The 23833-nt window shown below is 41.2% G+C and overlaps 1 protein-coding gene across 4 annotated transcripts in view; it reads left to right on the forward strand.

The window, feature by feature from the left end:
* Window positions 1-23833, forward strand: part of nhsl2 (NHS-like 2) — a 203644-nt gene that overhangs the window by 132323 nt on the left and 47488 nt on the right. For all 4 annotated transcript variants that reach the window (XM_086276531.1, XM_086276541.1, XM_086276549.1 and 1 more), the window contains exon 2: window positions 7695-7931. In XM_086276531.1, the coding sequence (XP_086132657.1) occupies window positions 7695-7931 (237 nt within the window). The remainder of the gene's footprint in view (window positions 1-7694; window positions 7932-23833) is intronic.

Genomic DNA, 23833 nt, shown 5'->3' on the forward strand with positions numbered 1-23833 from the left:
AGTTTTACTACCTTTTAAGTTTACTCCTGTCATCTTGGATTTTTAACTCAACTCCGAGTTGAGGGGGCATTTCAGATGAAAATTCATACTTTTTAATTTGAATTGCGCAATATGACAGGAGCAGGCTCATTTCAACTCTGCCTGCTAAATCTAGCTTTAAGTGCTAGCTAAAACTGGTTTTAGCTAGCACTCACACTCACAGGTTTTAGCCATAGACTGTTTAGAACATGGACATGATTCCAGGTCTAAATAACTAGGTGAAAATAACTGAAGCTATGGGCTCAGTAGGCACTGAAACAAGGGATTAAGTTAATCTAGTAAACAAAAGGAGGATCATCTTGTGTGCGACATTTACTGTCAAACAGTTAATGTCATCACAGATGAGAGGAAAATACAATGTATGGTTATGGTAACAGAGGAGGCAAAAGTAGCTTAGTTAGTGATGACTTTTAGTGTTTGCAAAAGCACAGATCCTCTATGTCTATGTGATCTGCCACTGAGTCCACTGAATAGAGAGAACACAGAGAGACGTGTGGATGTGCACTGACTCCCTTTTTTGTTAAGAGTAAGTAAAGTTGCAGTAAATCTGTCAAATTTGCCAGCAGTGTAGCCAAGTTAGCTCATTTGCTGGTTTCCATTAACACCACTCAGATCTCCATTCATTTATCATTTTTATGAAAGAGCTTAAAAGCATTTTATTAATCTGATGTCAGTAATATATGAATTAAAATCCATAGATTATTAAAAAAGCATTAAGGTAACACTACTTTCTTTATTAGTCTGTCTTCTAAGAGCCAAACAAGCAACCTTGCATGATTTTTGTTTCAGGTGTTAGAAGCTCATACCATCGTCCTGTTTCCTAGCATCAGCACACCTCAAAAGCTGCATTTCTTCAGAACTTGCTCCCTGATTGGCACATCACGACCATGTTGCTTTGATTTTTTTTTTCTCTTGGAAGTGACAGGTCTCCGTTTTTTATGGTCTTGAAACAGGTGACAGGTTGTACTCTTCTAATGTGGCGTACCTGTCACAGCAGATAGACGACCTCTGTAATGGTAGAGTATTACCGACCGGAATCTGGCCTTTTTATAAACTCAGCTGCTCCGTGTTCCTTTTTGCAGTCAGTGTTTTGCAACATTCAGTGTGGTTTCTATAATTTTTAATGGCTCTTCAGCAAATTTTGTTGTAGTGGCAGTGGTCTGGTTTGGTTACTAGCTTAACTCCTGCGAGGCTTCAAGCCTGTGAAAAACCTTGTTGGATTGATGATGACTCCTTCCTGTGCTGATGTGCAGTGAGAGCAGTGTGAATTCGTTTGCACACAGTCACAGTAACAGTAATGTCTCAAAGGTATGACAGCAAGTAAGGTAGTTAAAACGCCCCCCTCTGTTTCTCTCTTTGGATTTTCTATTTACAGTAATGTGTGCCACATTTTTAGAAACTCCCGAGGCTTCTGTGACTTTGGCACATATTACCTAATCCTCACAAGTGCACACATACGCTCGCAAACACAGGCTCACAGATTTGACTCACACACATCTCCAAAAAGTCAATGTTTGATGTAGCATCTGTGAAGCTAGAGCTGTATGTGTCACTCAGTAGGTATATGATGCATGATTTTGATTGATGACACAGACTTAAAGGATGTAGTGAGAAAAACGTCCAAATCCAGGACACAGAACCTCAGGATGGTGAGGAGCTTTATTGACTAATAGGCTTGAACACAAGGCACTGAGGGAGAGCTGGCAGAGTAAACCTTGTAATTCAAGCCAAGGACAGAACTGACTGAGGCCTAATGAAAGAACAGGGAAAAGGCAGGACACGAGCCTGGAAAACAGGGAGAAACATGGAGCTGAACTACAGCTGACTCAAAAAGAACAAAGGGGAGCATGACTATTTATACACTTTGACTGACTGGGGGATGACAACCAGGAGGGGGAATGAGATACAGATGAATACAAATAGATCAGGGGAAGTCCAGAGAAGTAAAACTAGCACAGGGAGACTAACCTTGACAGTGAAGCAGGACGTAATAACGAGAAAAATACTTGGAAAGAGAGTCTGTAGGTTCTCACTCATCCCGGTTATGATGGTCTAACGTTTTTGAGTTTAATACAACTTCATTTCAGTTCTTGAAAACCTGTACCATCTCCCCCAAAAGTGTCTTGATGGATGCTCAATCATCCAGGTAAGGAAATCCTACAAAGTTGATTTCATTCATCTGGATGTAGTATTTTCTGTGGGAAAATCCAAGTGAGCCTAAGTCTTCTGGTTGTTTTTCCAAGTGACAAAACGTTTCGCCCCACAGAAAACGGCACATCCAGATTAACAGAATCCACTTTCTGGGCTCTCTTTCAAAAGCTGATGGAGAGTCTCGGGTATTTGACCTGAAGTGGCTCCATCACTCCTGTTTGTGAGTCACTGCCCCAACCTGTGAGTTGTTAAGGTCAAATGAGTTCAGGTTTGAATGGCGGTTAAATTGTCCGGGAAGGGATCTCAGGGCTATATTTTTTAGGTTTGGCATATGGGAACATGTGCACATTGCAAGATTTGTCCACCATATCTGAAGTGCACTGCACTGAAATGCTCAGAATTCAAAACTAACTCTACAACTGCTTAAAAAATTCAAAAGTTCAGAGAAAATTAAACTCAAATAGAACAATAAAACTAAAGCTCAACATTACTAGACTAATGAGCAGAAACTCACATATGTCAACAGAGGGTTCAAAACTCAAAATGAAGACAAAAACTATTTACACGGTAGTGGAGAACTTCTTGCCTGCTTTTATCAGTGATTTCCTTGTTCTTCTGCAGTTAAATACAGCTCATTAAGCCAGTTTAATACTAATTTTCAAATCACGACAGTCCAGATAGTTTAAAAAAGTATTACTAGCATTTAGAGTAAAGCTTTTCTATCGAACTATGTCACTGTTTTTCTTTATCTTTGAGGAAGGTGTGGTGACACCCGAACATGAATAACTGACAGTAAGTGTTTCAACATCTATCTGACAACATTTTTAAAAACAGTTTTGTGCAGACGTGAACAGACTGTCAGCTGCTACTGTTTTATGTAGCTGTACAAAACCTGAAGCTCTTTGCTTTTACAAGGCTGGAGGATCTTTTTTTTTTTCCACTCCTTGTTTAGGTACTTTCTCTGCTCTGAGCAATCTTAAAAGTGCATCCTTTTCTATTGTAAACAATGAGCAAAGGAACCGAGCACTTTGAAAAGATGTTCTTAGAGAGCACTGATCCCTGTGCTGGTTTTCTCTCTGTGACAAGGATAGAGTATCTCTTACTGGATAAAGTTTTCTCATTTTCTTTATGCATATTTCAGCAGCGCTACTTTTTGAAATCAACTTCAAGTTTACATGGCGTTCGACCTCTGTCGACGTCTGCGAGCTTTGTTGTGCAAATTCTGTCTAATGACCAAAACTTCCAAAAGGTATACGGTGCCACAAACAACTAGTCTGAATTCTTCGGATAATTTAAAAGTGATGTACACCTGCGACACAACAAGCTTCACAAAATGAAGCAGTTTTGTGTGCCGTCAACCTCTGGGAACATTTCGAGTCCACTAAAGATCCTCTTGCACCCTGCAGATATGGTTTTACTTCCTGTCACAGACCCTTGTTACACACATACAGGCTTAGACTTTGGTTACAAAGGCTTTGTGTGCATCTTTTCAAGTGGCAACAACAGCTAAAAATGAATTGTGAACATAGTTCGGATATATTTTGCACAGACGAGTCAAAACATATGCAGTAGTGTAGATAGGTCTGCCTGCTACCTATTCTCCAAACAACTGAGGGGGACAAAGTCAAACTCTTTAATGGGATATTTAGCTCGCAGCAAGACAGATTTAGCCAGTAAACAGAACAACTTCAAGAGCAGGCAATCCACAACGGAGCGCAGAAGACTTTCTCACCGTGTTCACAAGGATCCAAATTAAAATTAAAATACCAAGGGCTCCATGGTGAGAGTGTATGTCTGTTATAGAGCAGGTTATAAATCATGCATGATCGCCTTTCTTCCCCGCTCTGAGACTGATGCTAACTGACGTGCACTTCTGTATCATAAACAGTAGCTCTCTCTGGTGGGAGCTGATTGTGTGAAAGCAGCTTAGGAAGATGAAGCCGGTAGCTGGGAGGGTGAAATTGTGATTCCATACAGCGCGGCGGGTTTTGTGAGGAGAGACGTCTGCTTCAGAGCAAACAAGACACGATAGTGCCGCTGGATTCTCGGCAGAATAGCGTCTGTCTACCGGGAACTGAGCGCACTTTAAATTTTAACCAGTCTTTCTCAAATCAAGACGTAGTTCCTGCACAGTCCCCTCAGAAACGCATCCAAACCCACACATGTTGGTGCTGATATTTATACTTTGAATTCTGGATGTTTAGCTGCTGTTGATTTTCCCGAGCTGAAGCTTGGCAGCGAGTGGGAGTAGCTGCAGCAGGATTTGACATTTCTGTTAGAGGACAGTCTGTCTCCAAGAAACTGCAGATCACCTTGACACTAAAAGTCTTGTGTGAATCACTGTCATTTACTGTCAAAAGAACAAAGTGAACTGAACTGAAGCCTGAGAGACGGAGCTCTGTTTTGGTCTCTCACTCTTTTGGAAGCTTGATGCTTTAGATGCCTTATGTAAAGGCAGTAGGTTCGGTGGTGAATGAAGCTGTATATCAAACCTGGGTATATTGTTTTATAAGAAATAACTCTCATGTCAATGCACCTAAATAATTTAAATTTATTCTTTGAAGTATTTCTTCCGGATTTCTGGATTTGGATATTGCTTGGAGTCACCTCTGCATGTGAGCCTTTTGATTTCTTACCATTCCAGTTATTAATTCATTTCCTTCTTAGCTCAGACTTTTCTTTGCGTCAGCTTGTTGATCATGAGATAATTTATAGTCAGATGCTTTACGTAACGGGTCAAGTCATCTGCTCTTTTTGAGAATGTTGCAAAGTTTTGATGTTGGGATGACGGTGATGGAAAGCTTTTATTCTTTTACTGAGTCAGTGCTTTCATTTTCTGTGATTTTGTGGTTTGGTCTAAAAAGCAGGAAAGAACTGGAGAAAATTGTTGTGGTGTGCCGTGCGATTACCGGAGCCACTCGTAACAACCTCCAGCCTTTGTAGATGAAGGTCCTCTCGATGACGATCATCATTTTGGGCCCTCTGTGACTTGCAGATAGATTCAGACTGAAATTTGTTCGTGCTACAGTTTACTTAATCACATTTTGAATTTTTTCCCTTATGATTAATGGTGAAAGTGTAATGTTTTGATCTAGTATTGGGTTTCATGTATGTACTGTATGCATCTTGGACTTGGACTGTAATTTCACAGCAGTGTACCGAGAAACAAAATATTATCCTAAGAATAATCTAATTTAACCATAAAAATTGCATAATATAATTATACTACATTTTCTTTGAATATTTGACCATGAAGTTGTAGTTACAAAGATACGGTGAAGGCTAAATGCCTTACTCTACAATAACTGTATTAGGCTTCACCCTCCACTCGACCCTGAAATTCATAGGTGATTAAAAATATTAATGGATGGAGAAAACATTGCTAGGATCATAGCTGATTTCTTAGCTTTCTACAAGCTGTCTGTATATCTGGTTCTCTGAAGGAAATGTCTCAGCGTGTAATTTTGAATGTAGTTAGACTAAACGGCAACATAGCTGCAAGTAATTTAACAGGGGAGTTTGTAACTGTGTTGTGTTTTGTGTTTTTATAGCCTTTGCTGAAATTGCATTGGAGAAAATGGAAAAAAAAAACGAGCAACAAAGTCTCAGAAGAAATACTGAAAGAAATGCTGTAAATGTCCACTGTGCGATGCGTACTGATAGGCGAGTTCCTTCTGTTTTCGGTGGAGCACATCCTGTACCTGAAAGATACTCGCGTTGCTCAAAATGAGAACTCACTGTGATTTGTCCTCAGTAAGGCAGACCAAAACATAGCTAATGTGAGTCTATAAAAGTCTTGACACTTAGCAGCCAGCTTGGTGACAGCAGTTATTGTAAAGCCCGTATCTAAATGAACAGAGAGAGCCAAAACAAACTTCAGTGGTCACAGACACACTAAAAGCATTAGGTCTCCACTCAGATCGGATAAGAAACACTTTAAAAGTTTACCCACTTTCGTCCAGAATTTGGGCTTGTTTCCCCACGTTGTGCCTCTACTAGTTTAACAACACTGTGGCTTCATTACACTTTAATATAAAGAGGTCACGTGGTCATTGTGGCTCATCCCACAAAGGCAAAGGCCAAGTGAAATTCACATTATGGATACAGAGAACGAAGATGCAACATATGTAGGCTACACATAAATCTTTACTGATCTTTAGCGAGTGGATATGCCTCCTACTGATAGCGATGTGAACCTCTGTTGTCCACATCCATGTGTGACAACATTACTGGCTCAGATATTTCCTTGTTCACCCTCTTAAATGGTTCTTTAGGGGGGAAGCAGCGTGACAACCTACACCTTTAGTGTCCTCTTTTGCCAAGTTAGCTTCCAGAAGCTTGACAAAGTTTAACCAGTTTGTTAAGTAATTGTTACCACAGACTCAGCAACAAGACAAATGCTGGCTGTAATTGCCTTCTCCTGCTGAGTCTGTGACCCCTCGCCTGCATTTCCTTTAAGAGCCTGGCCTTTCATTTGGATATCATCTGCTGTCACATTTCCCGTGTTTGTTACTCGTGTTTTATCAGCCACTGGATGTGTCAAATTACTTCCTCGATGCTGATTCAAGGCGACGTCTCATTTATGTCGGCACTGAATGGCCATTTGTGATCGCTGTGGATGATTTGTTTTGATTGTCTGTTTGTGTTGGGAGGGTTGATGGTGACAGGGACCGACGTTTCCTTCCCACTTTTTTTTTGGCTTTTCCCTCCTTTTGCTTTTTATTTCTCCCCCCTCTTTACACGAACACACCTCCCTCTTGTCTACATTTCTGCCTCTAAATGTCATCCCTCCTTCCTTCCTCCTCCCACTCATGTTCTTCTTTTTTTCCTAATGCCACAATCCCTTTTTGCTTCTTTTCTCTCATACCTCCCTGCCCTAATCCTTCTCTTCTGTCTTCTCCGTCCACTGTCTCCTTCCTTTTCCTTCCTAATTAAGCTCTCCTCTCTGTTTCCCCTCTAACTCTCAACCTCTCCTCCATGGTTTCCACTCTAATCCCTCATTTATCTTTTTTTTTTTTTACCCTATATCCCGCCTTCCTTCCTTTTTCCTTCCTACCTCGGTCCTTGTTCTCCCTGACAACACATACTGCGTTATGTAATCTACGTCTCTGGGTATTAGTTATGCAAATTCATACATTTTTATTTATGTATATTTTTTCTCTCCTCCCTCCATCCCCTTCTTTTATCCTCCCCTACCTTGCTTCCTTCACTTCCTACACCTCCCTTCTTCTCTGCCCCTTCTTTATCTTTTTATCTTTTCTTTTCCCCATCAATCTCTCTTCCTTGCCATCCTCCCTTTTTTCCCTCCAATTCTCTTTGCTTCTCTTCTCTTCTTTCCCAACCATTCCTCTGTTTTTCCCTTTCCCCTTCCCACTTTACTCTAAAATAATCTTGTTTCCCTCCCTCTCCCCTCTCTTACCCGCCACTGCTCTCTCCCTCCATCCATCACTTCCTCTCCACATCCCTCCCTCCCATCCTTTTTTCTCCTCCCTCTTCTCCTCCAGCCACCAGCGGACTAGAGGCAGAGAGCGGCAGGCGCGGTGGCAGCAGCAGCAGCCACGGCGATGGAAACCACAGCAGCAGCAGCGGAGGCGGCGGAGGCAGCAGCAGCAGCGGCGGCACGGCCCACTTCAGGTCTCCATGGCAACAGAGCGTGAACGTGTTCGGCTCGTGGAGCAGGCCGGAGTGTGTCGAGGAGCTGCACCAGCAGGCGCAGCTCAACCTCCAGAGCCTACTGCAAGGTAAGGATGCATGGAGAGGAGGAGGAGAGGAGGGATTGGATGGATCGAGGGAATGTGTGCGTGTGTGTGTTGTGTTTTGAGTGGGTGGGAGAGGCATGGAGGAAGAAGCGGAGGTGGGTGGGAGACTGTTTACACGCGCGTGTGTGTATGTGTGGTGTTGGACTGCACTGATATGGGTGTGTGTCGGACACTTTAAACATGCATGTGTGTGTTTGCATGCAGATATGCCGTGCGGAAGGGTGTGCGAGTTAGATTCCCCCTCATATGTGGTGCTTATGTTGTGCTGTAGAGTGTGTGTGTGTGTGTGTGTGTGTGTGTGCGTGCTGGCTTAGAGTAGCACTGCTCATACGTGTTGGATTCACCTTGCAGGGTTGTTCTTAAGAGTAGTATTTTATCATTCAGTGTGTGTGTGTGTGTGTGTGTGTGTGTGTGTGTGTGTGTGTGTGTGTGTGTGTGTGTGTGTGTGTGTGTGTGTGTGTGTTGAAGGAATGATCACTACTGCAGAAACGGGCATGTTTACATTATAGTTGGCAGTCCATGTTTGTAACTCTGCCATGGTGTTATTTTTTTAAGGTGAATGCTGCCATCTTAATATTAATCTCTTGTTTACTGAAGAAACTGCTCTGGTTGTATACACTGTGCAACCTCTGTGTGTGCGCGCGTGTGTGTGTGTATGCAAATTAGCCCTCAGGGGAACAAGGTTTTCCATTTGTTCTCAGGTACTGTTTCTCTTCTGTCCCCTCCTGCCAGTTGCTTCTCCATCACTCTCTCTTTCTCTCTCTCCCTCTTGTTCTCGCTCTGTGACTCATACTGTCTCGCCCTTTGCCCGGCCCTTCCATTAAAACAATCAAAGTGGGTTGTTAGCTGAATGAACGAGGGGGGGGCTGAATGGCAGAGAGACAACCTTGAACACCTGAGAGAAGGAATGAATGAACAAGTGGGATCTTACAGCACATTTCATGTCTTTTCATTGTACTGATTTTTTTTGTTGCATTTGTTCTTAGTTAGTTGTCTAAAAATTTCCAGATTTGCCAACAAATCTATAACCAAAGCAAGCAAAGTAACTACATTTGAAATCCATCTCTCGGTACGCTTGCTTTTCTACCCATCTTTGGTCAATTTGCACTTGAGTCGAAGGCAAAGGACTTCTTTTTGGGTTCTTGAAAATGTTTTACTTTGCAGTGGAGAGGCTGCTTCTTCTAAAGCTGATGGGAAATCCTGTTTAACATTTAGTGGGCCTTTCACTAGACATCTCATAATGATCCTTGGAATAATCTCCATCAGGGTTTAAATACTCTTTACTTTTCCAAGGAAACTTTTCGGATGAGAGAAGAAGTCCAACTGCTTTCAGCTCACGCGCTTAAGACCACTGAAGACAGAAAGATATACCACTGTTATACATTATAGAGATAAATATTTTGGGCCAGGCCTCTTAATCTTTGAGTTCAGGTGATTTCACTTTCGTTGTCACAGATCTATAAAATCATGGTGTTGTAACAGGATGTGACAGGATGTGAAATGTCTTCTCTCTCTAAGAGATATTATTACATAGAGGAAGGTTTTAGGAACTTCAGCAGCTCTGACCACATAAAGGTACAGAGCATGGCTGCTGGGCGCTGAGGTGCATAGTGTGTAAAAGACACCAGTGTTCTGCTGACTCAGTAACTCCAGATCTCCAAACCTTCTCTGGCATTAGCATCAGCACAAAAACTGTACACAGGGAGCTTCGTGGTAATGGACTATCATGGCTCAGCAGCTCTTGCAGTACTTTGGTCGTTACGCTCTATGTCAGTTGTTGCAGATTTAACTTTATGAAGAGTAAGTAGTACATACAATGTGTTCAGAACTATTTTTCATTGTGGATTAATACACATTTGGCACTCCAGTGATTGCAGGGTACCATGCCATATGTAGTTAAGCTAAATTCCACTGTTACTGATCTCTGTTGGAATAGACTGGAGCCCTGGTACAGGCATTTGGTATATATGTTTTAGAAATCAAAAGCTTTGTATAACACACAAGAATAACTCAAACAAAAGCTTCATATTGAAAGAAAATTTACTGTCACAGTGGTGCATTCTGTTAAAAACCGAGGCAAATGTATGGATTCTGTGTTTTGCACATTCCCTAAACATAAAGTTACTGACCACGGAGAAATTAAAAGAAACAAGTAAGCATAACTCAAGTCAAAGTTTGTTATAAATATGCTATAGAAATAATCTCAGTTGGCCAATGTTCTCTGTATTATACAAAATATCCTATGCATAGCAGCCACTAAATCCACAATAAGAATAATCAGATAAAGTAGTACTGTACTATAAATAAGACTGTTTGCATAATAAAACCCAGATTACAGAGAATAAGTAGGTTTTTTAACACTGTTTTAAAATGACAGAGACTGGGAGCTTACATGAAAATGCCCAAAGATTAGGAGACGCCATTGAAAAAGTCCTGTCGCCTCTGCTTCTGCTTTTGAACCACACGTTGGTGCAACACTTGCTTCCAGAACAGCATTGGCAATGATTCTAAAGGTCTGAATAAATGGAAGACCATTAACCTGAAACCTAATCGCTTTTGAAGATCCCACAGTTTTCCAGTGGGTTGAGGTCTCATAACTGCACTGCATATAATTAACATATTTATATATGTCCATTTCTTATATTTAAATCTGATAATTTACCATTATCTGGTCTAAGTACTCCCACTGAGATGGCCAATGTGTACTGCCCAGGATGTACTCTTTTGCCCTTTGACAGTGATGATAGGGCAAGCACACCCTCTTCCTCAGCACAACATCTCCACTGATCCAATCCACTAGCAACTCTAGGCAGAAAACAAGACTGGGTCTTACCTTTACTTTACATAAACCTCACTGCAGACAACTCTAAAGCTGACCCAGCTGCTACAACCTGACATTAGAATAGCTGCATCGCAAGAAAAGGAACTGGTTACCCCGGTAACCGTCAGACTTGGTCATAGCAACTAGTGTGAGCTTCTTCTTTTAAGGTAGGATTGTCCAACAGACTGTAGAGGCAAGGAGGTAATAGAAGCTCCTGGTCTAGTGTCTCCTCCAAGTTTCCCTTCCTCGTGTTTCTCCATATAGTTTCCATAATCAGCTGTCCCACCCATAGTTCCACCATGCAGCTGCTAAAAGGCCCACAGCATCATGCTCCTTGGTTTAGGTTTGGCTTTCCAAACCTTTTGTCACATTGCTCACTCAGATCAGTTATCCTTTATTTAGTCTGGCATGGTGTGTAATTAGACAACTATAGGATCTAAATAAACATGCAAGATACACATTGAACCCAAATATTCCGCCTTGTGACTTTGAGGCTAGTCAGAAAGCACATAGAAATCACTCAGTTTGTTAAAGGCATCCGCGAAATTCTGGCAAGTTCTCATTTTACTATCTGGTTAAAGTTCTTAATACATAAAAAAAGTTATGGTACACATTTACGTTAAACGTTAAACATAATGAGTCATTCATTATCAATTAAGCCACAGTTTTTCCACTTTTTGTCTCTCCTGCTGTCTGCTAGTGCGACTGCTGCCATTACAACGAAATGATACTTTAGCGAGGCAAAAAAACCTAGCCGTGCTTTCATGTGGTAGCAGTTCGGACCACAGCTCACAATGTGAGCGATTCTTAATTTGCAACACAAACTGGAACAAAACACAGTGAATGTGCTAAACTTACGTTTACTCTGTAATTTTCACACTTTTGTGAGTCTACAGTGAGTTTCTGGCTCCACAGACAGCATGTTCGACACCCCCTGCTGTAAGTGACAAGTCCTCCCAGACTTCAGCAACAAAACGTCTCCTGTAGTTTAAGAGAACCACCAAATCCCTTTACTGTAGAGTTCAGGTTTTATCTATTAGTCTTATGTCATTCCCAGCCATCTGTGGCCATCTAGCTAATGGCTTGTCCTGCTGTCATCTATTTCCTTAGCAGCCTGTCTAACTTAAGGTCAAGAGGGCTGGAGCCTAGCCTGGCTGTCATACAGTGAGACAAAGATGTGTACCACCACTATATACCATTGAAAGAAACTAAAGGACAATACCAAGATCTATAGTGTATACATGTAAGCATGTATTTTCATGCATTCTGGCTTTTTACTCTATTTGAACAGTTCTGGTCGGACTCGCGTGAGACCTGTCCAGAGTCCTTAGCCTCAGCATCCCACAATCCCCTCTGTTTGACCTGTAGGTAACTTATCCTCATTCACCATACCCAGAGACCTTCAAACTTAGATCTCAATAGCTTTAACCATCACCAGAAAGAACAATTTTATTAACTGGAAATAGAGAACAAAATCATCAATAAATCAGTAGCTCGATTTTCCAACAGATCATGCAAATTTAGAAAAATTTACTTCATGTATTTGGAACAAAAACAAGCAAAAATAACATAAAGACTGCCCATCGTGAGTCTTACAAACAACTCACCTCTTCACTGTACTATTTCTATTTGTTTGTTTGACCACTGCTTGATCCACTGACCCCCCTGTGGTCCCTCATATGGGTCAGCTTTTTTGTGCAAAGTCCTCCACTGGAGGACGGACCCAATTAACTTCTTTGGCCTAAGCCAGGCTGGGCCCCATGGGCTACGGCCTCCACCCCAGTCCTGGCTGCATGGTAGGACCCCGTAACCCTGTCTCAGCCAGGTTACACTGGATGCTTGTTTTTTTTCCCTTAACACAGGGGGTCTTTGAGTCACTTTTTCTGGTCCTTTCTGGACTAATTTGCATTGGAAGATCCTACCAAAGTTTAATTGGCCCTGACAACATAACTCCTGGGATCACCAATACACATAAACCCCTCCATCGAGATAAGGTATCGATTCATGTGGTGGGTGGGCAGTAAGGAGCTTGGACATTTCAAGAGGGACTCGGTGTAGAGCCACTACTCCTCCACATCAAAAGGAGTCAGTTGAGGTTCTTAGGGCATCTGACTTGGATTCCTTCTGGACACCTGCTAGGTGAGGTATTCTGTGCATGTCCTAGGAGGTCCCAGGGCAGACCCAGGACTCGCTGGAGAGATTATATCTCTGGTTTGGTTTGGGAATGACTTAGAGCTGGAAGAGGTGGCCGGGGTGAGGGAAATCTGAGCTTCTGTGCTAAGACTGCTGCCCCTATGGCCCGAACTCAGATAAGCAGTAGAAAATAGATGGATAAATGGATGGATGGAAAGACGAAGTCCACCCTGGGCAGATCACATGTACGCCTACAGACAATTTACATTTACCCTAACATGTGTGACGAAGTCATGCAGGAGAAAATGCAAACTCTGCTCAGACAAACCAGAAAGTTTCTTCATGTAAAGCAGAAGGTGGATAACTGATGCTAATGGATGCTATCTTGTATGTTTAGCCCATAACAAAAACTAGTTCCTGCAAGTGTTCAGTGACGTTTGAATCAGTTATATAATTCTGAGTCATCCTAAAGCCAGAAAACAGAGGTAATTTCTTATTTTTGGCTGCGTTGTCCAGCCCTTCATGTAATAGATTTTGGAGAAGAAAAAAAGAAGAAGGAGAAGCTTGAGGGCCGCAGAGGTTTTGGCTACTCAGGTACTCGGATCAGTGTGCTGCTGGTTTCGATCTTTGCACGGGATTTGTTGAGAAAATATAAAACATCATGAGACTCATCCTTTAATTCCTACAGATTACTTTATTGACATCACTTGTTGATCAAAAGGAAACGTCGAAAAGGCAGCATAACAGAACAGCTGACGACACAGGAGGCGGTTTGTGTTGCTTCTCCGAGTCTCTTTCCTACTGCATGTGTGTTTATGTGTTTGTTAAGCTGGTTATTGTCTCAGATGGGCTGGCATCTTGTGTATGATGAAAATAAGATGGATGAACACAGTCGTGGGTGGACAACAGACACCGGTGTTTGTGTGTGTTTGAGAGAGATGGAAACAGACTGTGTGTGTGTGTGTGGCCATTCATCTTTTTCTGTCGTCTGTGCTCATTTATGCTGCTTTGTGTTTATGCCTCTATCTCTGTGCGTGTGTGTCCTTCAGTTTGTGTGTGCGGGTGTGTGTTATATAACACCAAAGCGTCCAGCTGTACCTTCTCCCTCTCTCTGGCCATCCTCGCCCTCTGTTTCCCACTGGCCTTAGCTCAGTAAAATATTCATTCTCCTTCTCGCTCCTCCACGCTCTGCCCTCCATATTTATGAAGCCGGCTGTCGTCCGGTGTTAGACAGGTCTGCTGCGTCTTCTGCCGAGCTTCAGCTCCCCACGGCACCAAGATTTATGTGAGATTTATTTCACTGTTGCTGCTAAGTGGGCAACAACAATCCCCTCCTCCCCCAGCTCGTCATCAGCGCACAACCACAGCATGATTAGCACACTGTGTTTTCACAGACTTGTACCTCTTCTTTTTTTTCCTGATTGGATTTGTCATGTGTGTAGATTTGCCACAGTGAATGAGCAAATTTCATTCAATATGCAAGTCCAGTATAATTAGATAGGTCTTCAGTTTCATCCTCATTGTGACTCCCACGTTCAGAATGTCCTCTTAACTAAATGGGAAAATATGTTGTTTCTCATTGGCTCTAAAGCCAAACGCAGCTTTGCTGTTATCAAAATGATGCACATAGTCTAATCCACTGCTCTCGTGGTGAAGGTTTACTTAGGTTTAGCCACACACGATGGGCAAATACTCAGTTAGGATAGAGTTTCAAAACAACGGGGAGAGTAAAGGGGAGCTGCTATAGTCACTTACAGTGGAAGCTCATTTTAAACATGGCCAGAGGTTTGAAACAATGAGGTCAGTGCACATATAAGTATTCCCTGTGAGACTCGGGTTTCATACTCTTTCTACTTCTGGGTCTGTATGATGTCAGAGAAAGGGGATATCCCTGATATGCTAACCTCTATGCCTTCTGTTTTTGAGGGGCAGCCAATCAGAAGAGGGTAATTCTCTCCTCCATAAAGATGACATCTGACAAGCTCAACAGCACCTGTAATAACATGTTTTGACATGTGCTTTGTATGTGCTTTGACGACCACTGGAATAGTTTCTGGGTTTTTCCAAGGGTAGCCATGGCAAACTGTACTGGCAGTGACCATCCTCACTAAGATTTGATGCACACCCAGTCATTTTGTCCTGGAAGTACGCCTAAAATATGACAGAAACTGCTCAGTTCAGAAACGAGAAACAAAGCTTACTCTAGTAGTCCACCAAGGAGGAAGGAGCTAAAGGAACAGGATCCTTTGTGGGTTAAACTACGTGCTGCACTGAAGCTCAGCATGAGAAAAATCAAGATTATTTTGAACTGTAAATCCTGCAGAGATACTCTATTAGAGTTAGAATAGAGATATAGAACTGGTATGAATGTAATAGGTGATCTTTAAAGGTCACACTTTGCTATCTGAACCATGTTTGACCCCAAAAGTTCAGTTTGATTGTCTTGTGTGACCATTGTGTACCTCGCCCACTAGAAAAGAGGGGACAGTGTGGGTCTTCTCTGGCACCAGTCACTCATTCATTATTGCTGTAACATCCTTGATATAGGATCTCAACCTGGAAGCCTGTGACGTTTCACAGGCTTCTTCAACTGTCTGTGACGGCGTAGGGCACGATGAGCATCTGCTCAGTTGTAGAGCGACAGGATGGATCGCAAGACTGTTAAAAAGCTGACTTTCCACTGCTTCTTAGGTGTGTCATGATGACACTTGTATCCAGCAGCAAGTGCTTTGCAAGCTACCAAGATCCATTCAGCAGACATGCCCACTCAACCTCAGTCAGTTTAGCTGAGAGTTGCAACAGTTGGTTGGTTTTCTTGGATTTCCGTGTGTAAATCGAGAGAAGCTATTTTTCAGTTTATCCTGCATTCAGTACAAAATCTAAGATGGAGCAGGTCCACTGTTAAATCCAGCCTCGAATAATGCAAGGCTTGTCATCCTTTGAGTCTGAACTCATTGCCTTTTACTGGCACGATTCAGTTTGACTCAGCAGAGAAGCCCATGACTTCCCGAATTCAACCGCTTCTTCATTGACAGCTGCGTTGGTGCAAAATGACTGAAAATCACTGAGTAAATAAATGCATAAGGCGTGTGAGAACATTGCATGTCACTGCGCCAGAAAAGACTCCAAAATAAACCAAGACGTGAAGAGACTTGTGAACTCCACCGTACTGTCCAACAGCATCTGCAGCACAAACATTCCTATTTTAACGTCTTGCAGTCAGCTGAGACTGAAGAAGTCACTTGGATGAGTGACGAAACGTTTCTCCCACAAAACGTTACGTCCAGATGAACAGAATCAACTTTTGGAGATTCCCATTTTAACACTGAGGGAGGACTAGAGATGCTCTTTTCAGTCCAGGGTAGAAGTCAGACAGCCACAAGGGCAGTGGACTAAAAACACGCTGTGACTCTCAAGGAGAAAATTAACTAAAAAACCTGAGAATATTCAGGGCTGTAACACTGGTGTGTGTAGGCCAGCGAGGGGAGTCTGAAAGAGGTTCTCTGGCACAGTAATCTCTATAAATTTGCATAAGAGTATGCAGAATCTGCAGGCAAAGGGCAAGATTTAAGGTACCAGCAGGTTTTTGGTATATCTGATTCTAGAGATCTTTTGAGCAAAGTAGGAATCTCATTTCCTCTTTTTTATTTCAATTACTAACTTTTTACAGTGCATTAGCATTTATACATATATACATAATGACCTACAGACATGAAAGGAAAGCTTTGCTCAGATATCAGTTTTTTCCCCAATTGCCTGAAATCTGCATGGTAACATACGATGTATACAGAAACCCTCTTTAACCCTACGCCGTGACCTTCCAAGTTGTGGGCTGCGTCGACGCAATGTGTAGTTGCATTTCTTAGGAGGTGTAGGTCAGGTTGTATGGAAGGTTGTGGCGTAGGATTAAAAAAGGGGTTTCAGGTTACGTCTTATGTTATGATGTGGATTTCACACAGAAGTCTCAATTAGGTGGAAAACAGCAGACCTGTCTATGATGTGTTATAGTACATGTTATACTTAGGCATTTAAACAAGTGATAACTGTTTAACTGATAACTGGACCGTGGGTTTACCCTTCAGTAAACACCAGTAAGAAAATGAGCCTGTTATTATAAGCAGGATCTTATAAATCCATAGTTGCGGAATAAACGTGAGCTCATTGCAGATTGCAACTGAGAGCAGGGCTCGTGTTTTACAAGTGCCTGTTCTCCACCAATTTTAAGTCCCGTAGGGCTCCCTCACACTCCACAGCATGAGTCATAAGTGCAGTTTTGATTTGATTAGCGAAACTTATCAAAATGAACAAGAGAAAAATCATGTCATGTTTTAAGCCTGAGCTCCAATATTACACATTTAGTGAATTGAGTAGTGCTGTGTTTTTCTGTCGACTGAAATATTGCGGGTGCAGTATCATGAAAAAAAAAATTCTACTGTTTCTAATTTTTTAAAAGAGAAGATCAAAGTTTGCTTTTTTGCTTGCTGTGTTGAAATATTCATGTGCTGCTCCTTAGCAGTGATATATTATATTTAAAGCCTGGCGTTACACTCCACTGAGAGCAGACGTATTATATTCTGTACAGTTTGTTAATATAAAAACTTTGACAACACTGTTTTCCCTCCATCTGCACTTAACTGACTGTTTGTCCTTTGCTCTCCCACCTGCCTGTTTTCTTCCTCTGCAGACAGATTTATTGTTTTCTTCTTGAGATGTGCAGAAGCCACGTTTGTTTTCTGTATGTATTTTTTCTGCACTTCTCTAATCAGCAGCCAGATTTTCATATTTATTCCTTCACATTAATGGTGAACTTTGTATTTGAAGTTTAACTTATGTCAGCCAGACGGACTCAAGCATTCATACATACTTTACCACCTCCTTAACGCTCAGCACTAACAGTTTCTTCAGTGTGCGTAACCGCTTTGTATTAATTCACACATTTGCAGAATGATTTTACAGCAGTTTGAATTATGCAGATGTGTAAAACACTGTGCATGACTTCAGCCCTCGGTCTGATTTAATGCAGCAGTTATAATCTGCATAATTCTGCTGTTAAGTGCTGTCTGTTATTTTTGAGTGTTTTGTTCTCCCACTAACATTACACTGATGAAGTTCCCTCCTTTAAGAGGGCCACTTGGAGACCTTAACTGGAGTTGTTGACAGTCTTTATCAGAGTTTATAGTGAAGTTTTTATTTTAGTTTGATTTAGCAGCATGAGGCTTGATCTCTTGTACAGGGCGCCAGATGTTGTTGTACGACATTGCTTCAATTTAATAAGCATTCAGTTCTATTCTGTGGATCTATTTTTTTGTGTTTTTTGGTATGTAGCATAGCTTTAAGTTTATAACAGCTTGTTTTTCTGTTATTCCGTTATGGGGGGGAGTCAGAAGTGCCCTCATTAGCACCACAGACTGTAGGTTTTTATTTTGAACCCTGAATTAATTTTACATACTTGTTAAGTTTGAAGCTAATGCTAGTAACCTCAGTTAGCAAAGCTGCATCCACAGCTGCACGGGTGTTAGCGTAGTTGTCACAAAAGACAGATGTGGATTGTATATGTAAGGATGGATATAAACACCTTACATATTCATTGCGTTTCATTGGGGTTTTTTTAGTCTGGAATTTAGCTTTATGAATTTTCCCTTTTCTTTTCTTTTCTTTCTTTTTTTTAATCAGAAGTGGCCTCATTAGTCGCACAGACTACACACAAAAGACAGGCGTGACATTGTACTTTGATCTTTATTTATGTTTTGGCGCCAGAAGTTGATCTATTTTAATAAGAAAATGGTGTGCAAAGTTATCAGCTAATGCTAGCAACCTTGGTTAGCTAGCTGCATCCATAAAAGGCAAGATTGATGTGGGTACTATGATGTAATCCACTAATTTAAGCCTCAAGCTTAGCATTTTCACTGTTGCTGTGTTGCAAGGCTTTTTTTAACCAGGATGGATCTGTCTAATAGTCTACCGTATTTGAACATAGACTTAGGGTCAGATTTACTAAAGGTCACCGACATAAGTTAGCATGTGACATAGAGCAGATAGAGATCAACTTCAGCTCCGAACAACAGGACACCTGTTAACCAAAGCAGCCACATCCCTAAATTTAGGTGTTAACAGCATAAGAAAAGTTATAGGAAAACTCACTCATCATACAGCTGAAAATGTCCTTAAACAGCCTCTTTTATTTTGTCTGTAGAGTTGTGCATTTTACCATGAGAGTCTATGGGAACTCACTCACTTCTGGAGCCAGAGGCTGCTTGATTCAGATGAACAGTTGGAGTATACATCACCCATTGCATGGACACAGATACGCATACAAATGAAATTTTCACTCGCCAAACCTGGATTGAAGATTTTCTTGGTAAACTGTTAGATAACTGTGGACCAAGCCGTATTATTATTCTATTAAAAATGCTCCAAAGGGCATCTGAAAGGTTGAGTTCAGTGACTCATATTAGCTGAGGTGAACTCACATCATAAGCAACTAAACAGTGAGGGCACTTTGACTCTCCTACTAATGACAGGTAATCAAGAGTGAATTGAAGGCCTTGTTGATAAATTGCAGGCAAATAGTCTACGGCTTTCATAAATTAAAATAGATACATCAGGCACATCCAGCTCCTGATTTCTCAGTGTTGGACAGCTGATTTTTGAGGAGCTAAGTTTTATTTTCCTCCTCACTTGCTGATCACAAGGCTTGAGAATCGTTGGGGAAGCAGTTTTTTGCAAGACTAGAGGAGAGTTTCTGGAAAGATGAAGAAAAAGAGGGTTTTTTTTAAAAATCACTTATGCTGTAGTTCTTCCGTTGAGGTGGCACGCATTAGTCATCCACTAATTCAAAGCTGCACAATGTGACTTTAATGGATCCAGTCTGAAGAAGCATATTAGTAAACAGCAAACTGAGGAGAAATGTGCACATTAATGTGGCAGCTTTGTGACTTATTTGGCATTTGGTGCTTGGGTGGAACACGAGAAAGTTTGTTATTAATCCTCTTGTATGCATGACTCTCACAACACTCAGGCTGGAGTATTCTCGACATAATATGACCTGCAGGAATCTCTCCAAATAGATTCCCTCATAGTAGATAACCCTTTGTATTAAAGAGGATAGCTAATGGCTGAAGGGGTCAGAGATGGTGACACATACTTTGACGCTGTGTTGGCCAACAGCTCTAAACTGTCATCTAAATGCTGTTGGTCACTCTTATGGCCAGAGGGCCAGTGATAAGAGAATGTGAATGTGTATTATCTATGACTCAGGGCTGTGTTTAGAAAGCATTTACTTGTATATACTGTATACATAGCGGGAGAATTTTGTCTACAGGATTTAGGCTGTCTCAGGTGTTTCTGTCTCTTCATGTAATCCCTGACTGACTCCTTGATGTTGAGATCAGGAGACTGTGGGGGCATAGCCATCTGTTGCAGGGCACCTTGTTTTTGTTGCTAAAGATGGCTGAATTTCAGGCTCTTTGTCATGCTGCAGGATACATTTGGAACTCATCAGATGCAGTTTCTAGTCTTCCGGTTTTAGGCTTTGGACCAAATGCAAGATTGGCTGCAGGGATTTGCTCTCAATCTGCCACTTTAAAACTATTGTTGAGGTTTTCTTTTTTTCTTTTACAGTCTTTTTCTATTTTAACATGTTGCAGTCATGTGAAATCTGATCTTTTCCCTTTTGATTTGGGCCATTTTCATATGTGATCTGAAAGATGTAAAGACCTTCCTTGTTTTACCTTAATTCTAACAGTCAAAATCCAAAGTTAGTCAGCTGATCTGTGTCTTATGATGCAAGTCTTGTGGGCAGGCGGTGGCAGATGTAGCGAGAAGTAGCCTTTGAAATCCTGAAATGTTTGAAAAGTTTGTTTCAGTGAAGCCATTCATGTTGTGATCACTCCAGGCTTTATATCCACACCCACTTACATACGAAGTAGCAGACATTGCACCAGAACAGGCACGTAACTTAAAAGTTGGCTTTTATCTATTCAGAGATTTGATTTCTTGCCCTGAACATCACCTGAATTACAGAATTTACAAATTTAAGAAATAGCACTAATATGCAAATTGCTCAATTATAAATATCAAGAATATGGAGAAAGAATATTACAGAGGTGGAATATATATGATCGAAATTTGACTCTAACCCGTGAACTCTGTCATTTGCTATTTTACTGTAGAGTGTGTGCAAAAAGGGTGTAACTATTGCAGTGTTTACAGTGTGTTAGATGGAGGAGGTGTACAGGGAGATGGCCACGGGCAGGAGTGATTTCCTGTGTCCTTCAGTGGACGCTCTTTTGGATAAAGCTGGTTGCCTAAACAGCACAATGGTCCCAAACGCATTAAAAATGTATTTGGAATGGATAAAGCAGGCAAACATTAAGCTTCCTAAAGCCCTGACCTTAATTTAAAAATTGTGGACTATGCTTAAAAGCTAGGTGTGTACCAGGTAAACAACTAATTTAAATGAAGTCTGGCAACTCTGTCAAGCAGAGTGAGAAGATATCCAGCAAGATATATCCCAGAGGCTTGCTGATGGCTACCAAAAGCATCTTGTTGACATGCAACTTTCTAAAGGGATAGTTAACCAAATATTAGTGGGGGTCTATGTATTTGAGTCTATATGTATACTTTTGATCCTGTGTAGATAACAACTCTGGACAACTCTTGCGTAAAAACACAAGAGTTGGATGCAGTGGTTTGAATTCATTTTCAGTCCAGAAGCATTAAAAGCCCCAAAATTACCATGACATTCATGATGAGTGGATGTAAACTTGATAAACTACCCGTGTTGTGACTAAGCAGCACAGGCAATATGCCAAACCCTGAAATTAGAAAATGAATAGAAAATTAACACTTTAGCCACCAGAGTTATGTTTTGAACTTAACAGTGACTCATAAATCAGTAATCATTCAAGACTTCTATTTTTCACACTATTGCATGATTGTGGAAACACTGATAGCTTGAATATCTTATCACTGGTGGGCACAGTGTTACTAGATTGGTTCGCTGTCGGCACACAAACTCCGACTGCTCGGCAGTCTAACTTGATAAAAGAAAAAGAGGAGAACAAGCAGCCAGCTAAAACAAAGATATATATTGGTTCTCACTTGGGCATCCTTAAATCAGAAATCTATGTTTAAAAAAAAAGGTTGAGGACCTGAGTGAGACAAAGAAAATGTTTCCTGTGCCAAAAATAAATAAATACATTTCTTTAAAATTCTGGCAGTATCCTTTTACCCACAAAGTACATAAATAAAAATCACTATACAGGGTTGTGCCATGCTGCTTCTCCTGCTGGTTGACATAAAGATAACAGTGTTGACCAACTGATGGATTGTGTGGTCGGGCAAAGGGGCAGCTTAAAAAATATTGCTAGTGTGAAAGTGGCAAAACTGCAGTTGTTCTAGTGGCCACGTGAGGGCTAGCTCCAGAAGGGAGTCAGTAGCCACAGATTATCATGTTTAGAAAATTAAGGGCATGGCTTCATTGATTGACACAACTGGTAACAGTTTGCTAAGCTTCAGCTTTGCTAATTAGAGTCATTAAACTGAACCTCTACTATCTGTGTGTTTCCCAATCTGGTCTTTTAGAACACTTTTAATCCATTGACTTGATGTATGGTACAGACTGTCCAAGACGTTTGTACTTCCCTATGGAAAGTCTAATAAGCTAATATCTGTGTTTGTACCCTGCACCTGTTCAGTTTATTGGTGCAGCTCGTTAGCTGATACATTAGCTCCAAAAACACTAACATATGGTGCCCAAAATGCTAACTTGGAAGAGTCCAAAACCAGCAGGTGACATCACAGTAGCTATGTTCCTCTTTTGATACTGTCTGTGGGTGTATACAAAGTCCGAGTCACATGAGGCAACAGCTTACGCTTGGATGGTGCAAAGGCTGTAACTATAAGGGTGGACATAGAATGCCAAGTCAGTTAGATGAAAACTGGGTGTGTGTCCTGTTGGTGCAACTGGCCCCTAAACAGTAAATCTGAATTGACCACCAAGGTTTTCAGTGAATGTAGCCTCACTGGTTGTTGGGTTCATCAGCATTTCAGCTCATCCCAAAAGTGCTAGATGGCTATGATCATGCCTTTGCCCAGCAATTTCTTCCACACTAAAGCCTTCTCATTATAAACCTCTGTCTTGTTAAGACAGGATAAATCCGTCCACAAACTGTGGACACAAACACTAGAAGCAGACTTTCTAAGAAGAATAAGTTTAAGTTCTCCCAAAATATGCTTCCATTCAGGTTTTTAAAAGCAGCTGTGGTGATGGTAGCATTACAACATAACTTTCTGCTCTTTTTTTGCTACTATTATTTAAAACTCAAGGCCGTAAAAAGACTATCCTTATTGTTCACTTATTAATTTTATTTTTTAGTGCCTTTTTTTACGTTTATCTCCAAATCGGCAAACACACATTTCTTTCTTACCATATCTCTTCAGCTTTGTGCTTAAAGTGCCATTGTTACAACCTTTCCCTGAAAAGCTTGAACTCTGTAGAGGCCTCCAGATCCCAACAATAGGGACAATACTAAGTGACGTGAAACAACAAAACTGAACTTCAAAATGTCATCGTAGCCTCTTTCTGTCAGTGTGAATGCAGGCTGGGATTCAAAAAAGTAGATAAAGTTTTTTTGTCCATGCTAACCTGACTGTAAAATGTCGCAGATGCCCTTTAACTGTGTCAGAGAAGGCCCTGGTCAATGCTAGCTGTGATCTACACGAGCTGATAAGGTTTCACTCCAGTCAATACACATTACTGGACAGGTGCAGCATCGATCAAGTCCTGATGGAGGAGAAACACTCCAGCTTTTCTTATTTTCAGATGTGACTATTTTTAAAAAGTGACACCAAGTCCAATAAAGTTTGAGCTACTTGTTATAGCCTAGGGAAGATTATGAACTAAACCAACTTGCTAGGCTTTATTTTG

This window comes from Aulonocara sp. 'chitande type north' Nkhata Bay, linkage group LG3 (assembly GCF_057382095.1).
Source record: "Aulonocara sp. 'chitande type north' Nkhata Bay isolate Kocher_YH1m ecotype deep benthic linkage group LG3, A_spYH_male_GT1.1, whole genome shotgun sequence".
Classification (NCBI taxonomy): domain Eukaryota; kingdom Metazoa; phylum Chordata; class Actinopteri; order Cichliformes; family Cichlidae; genus Aulonocara; species Aulonocara sp. 'chitande type north' Nkhata Bay.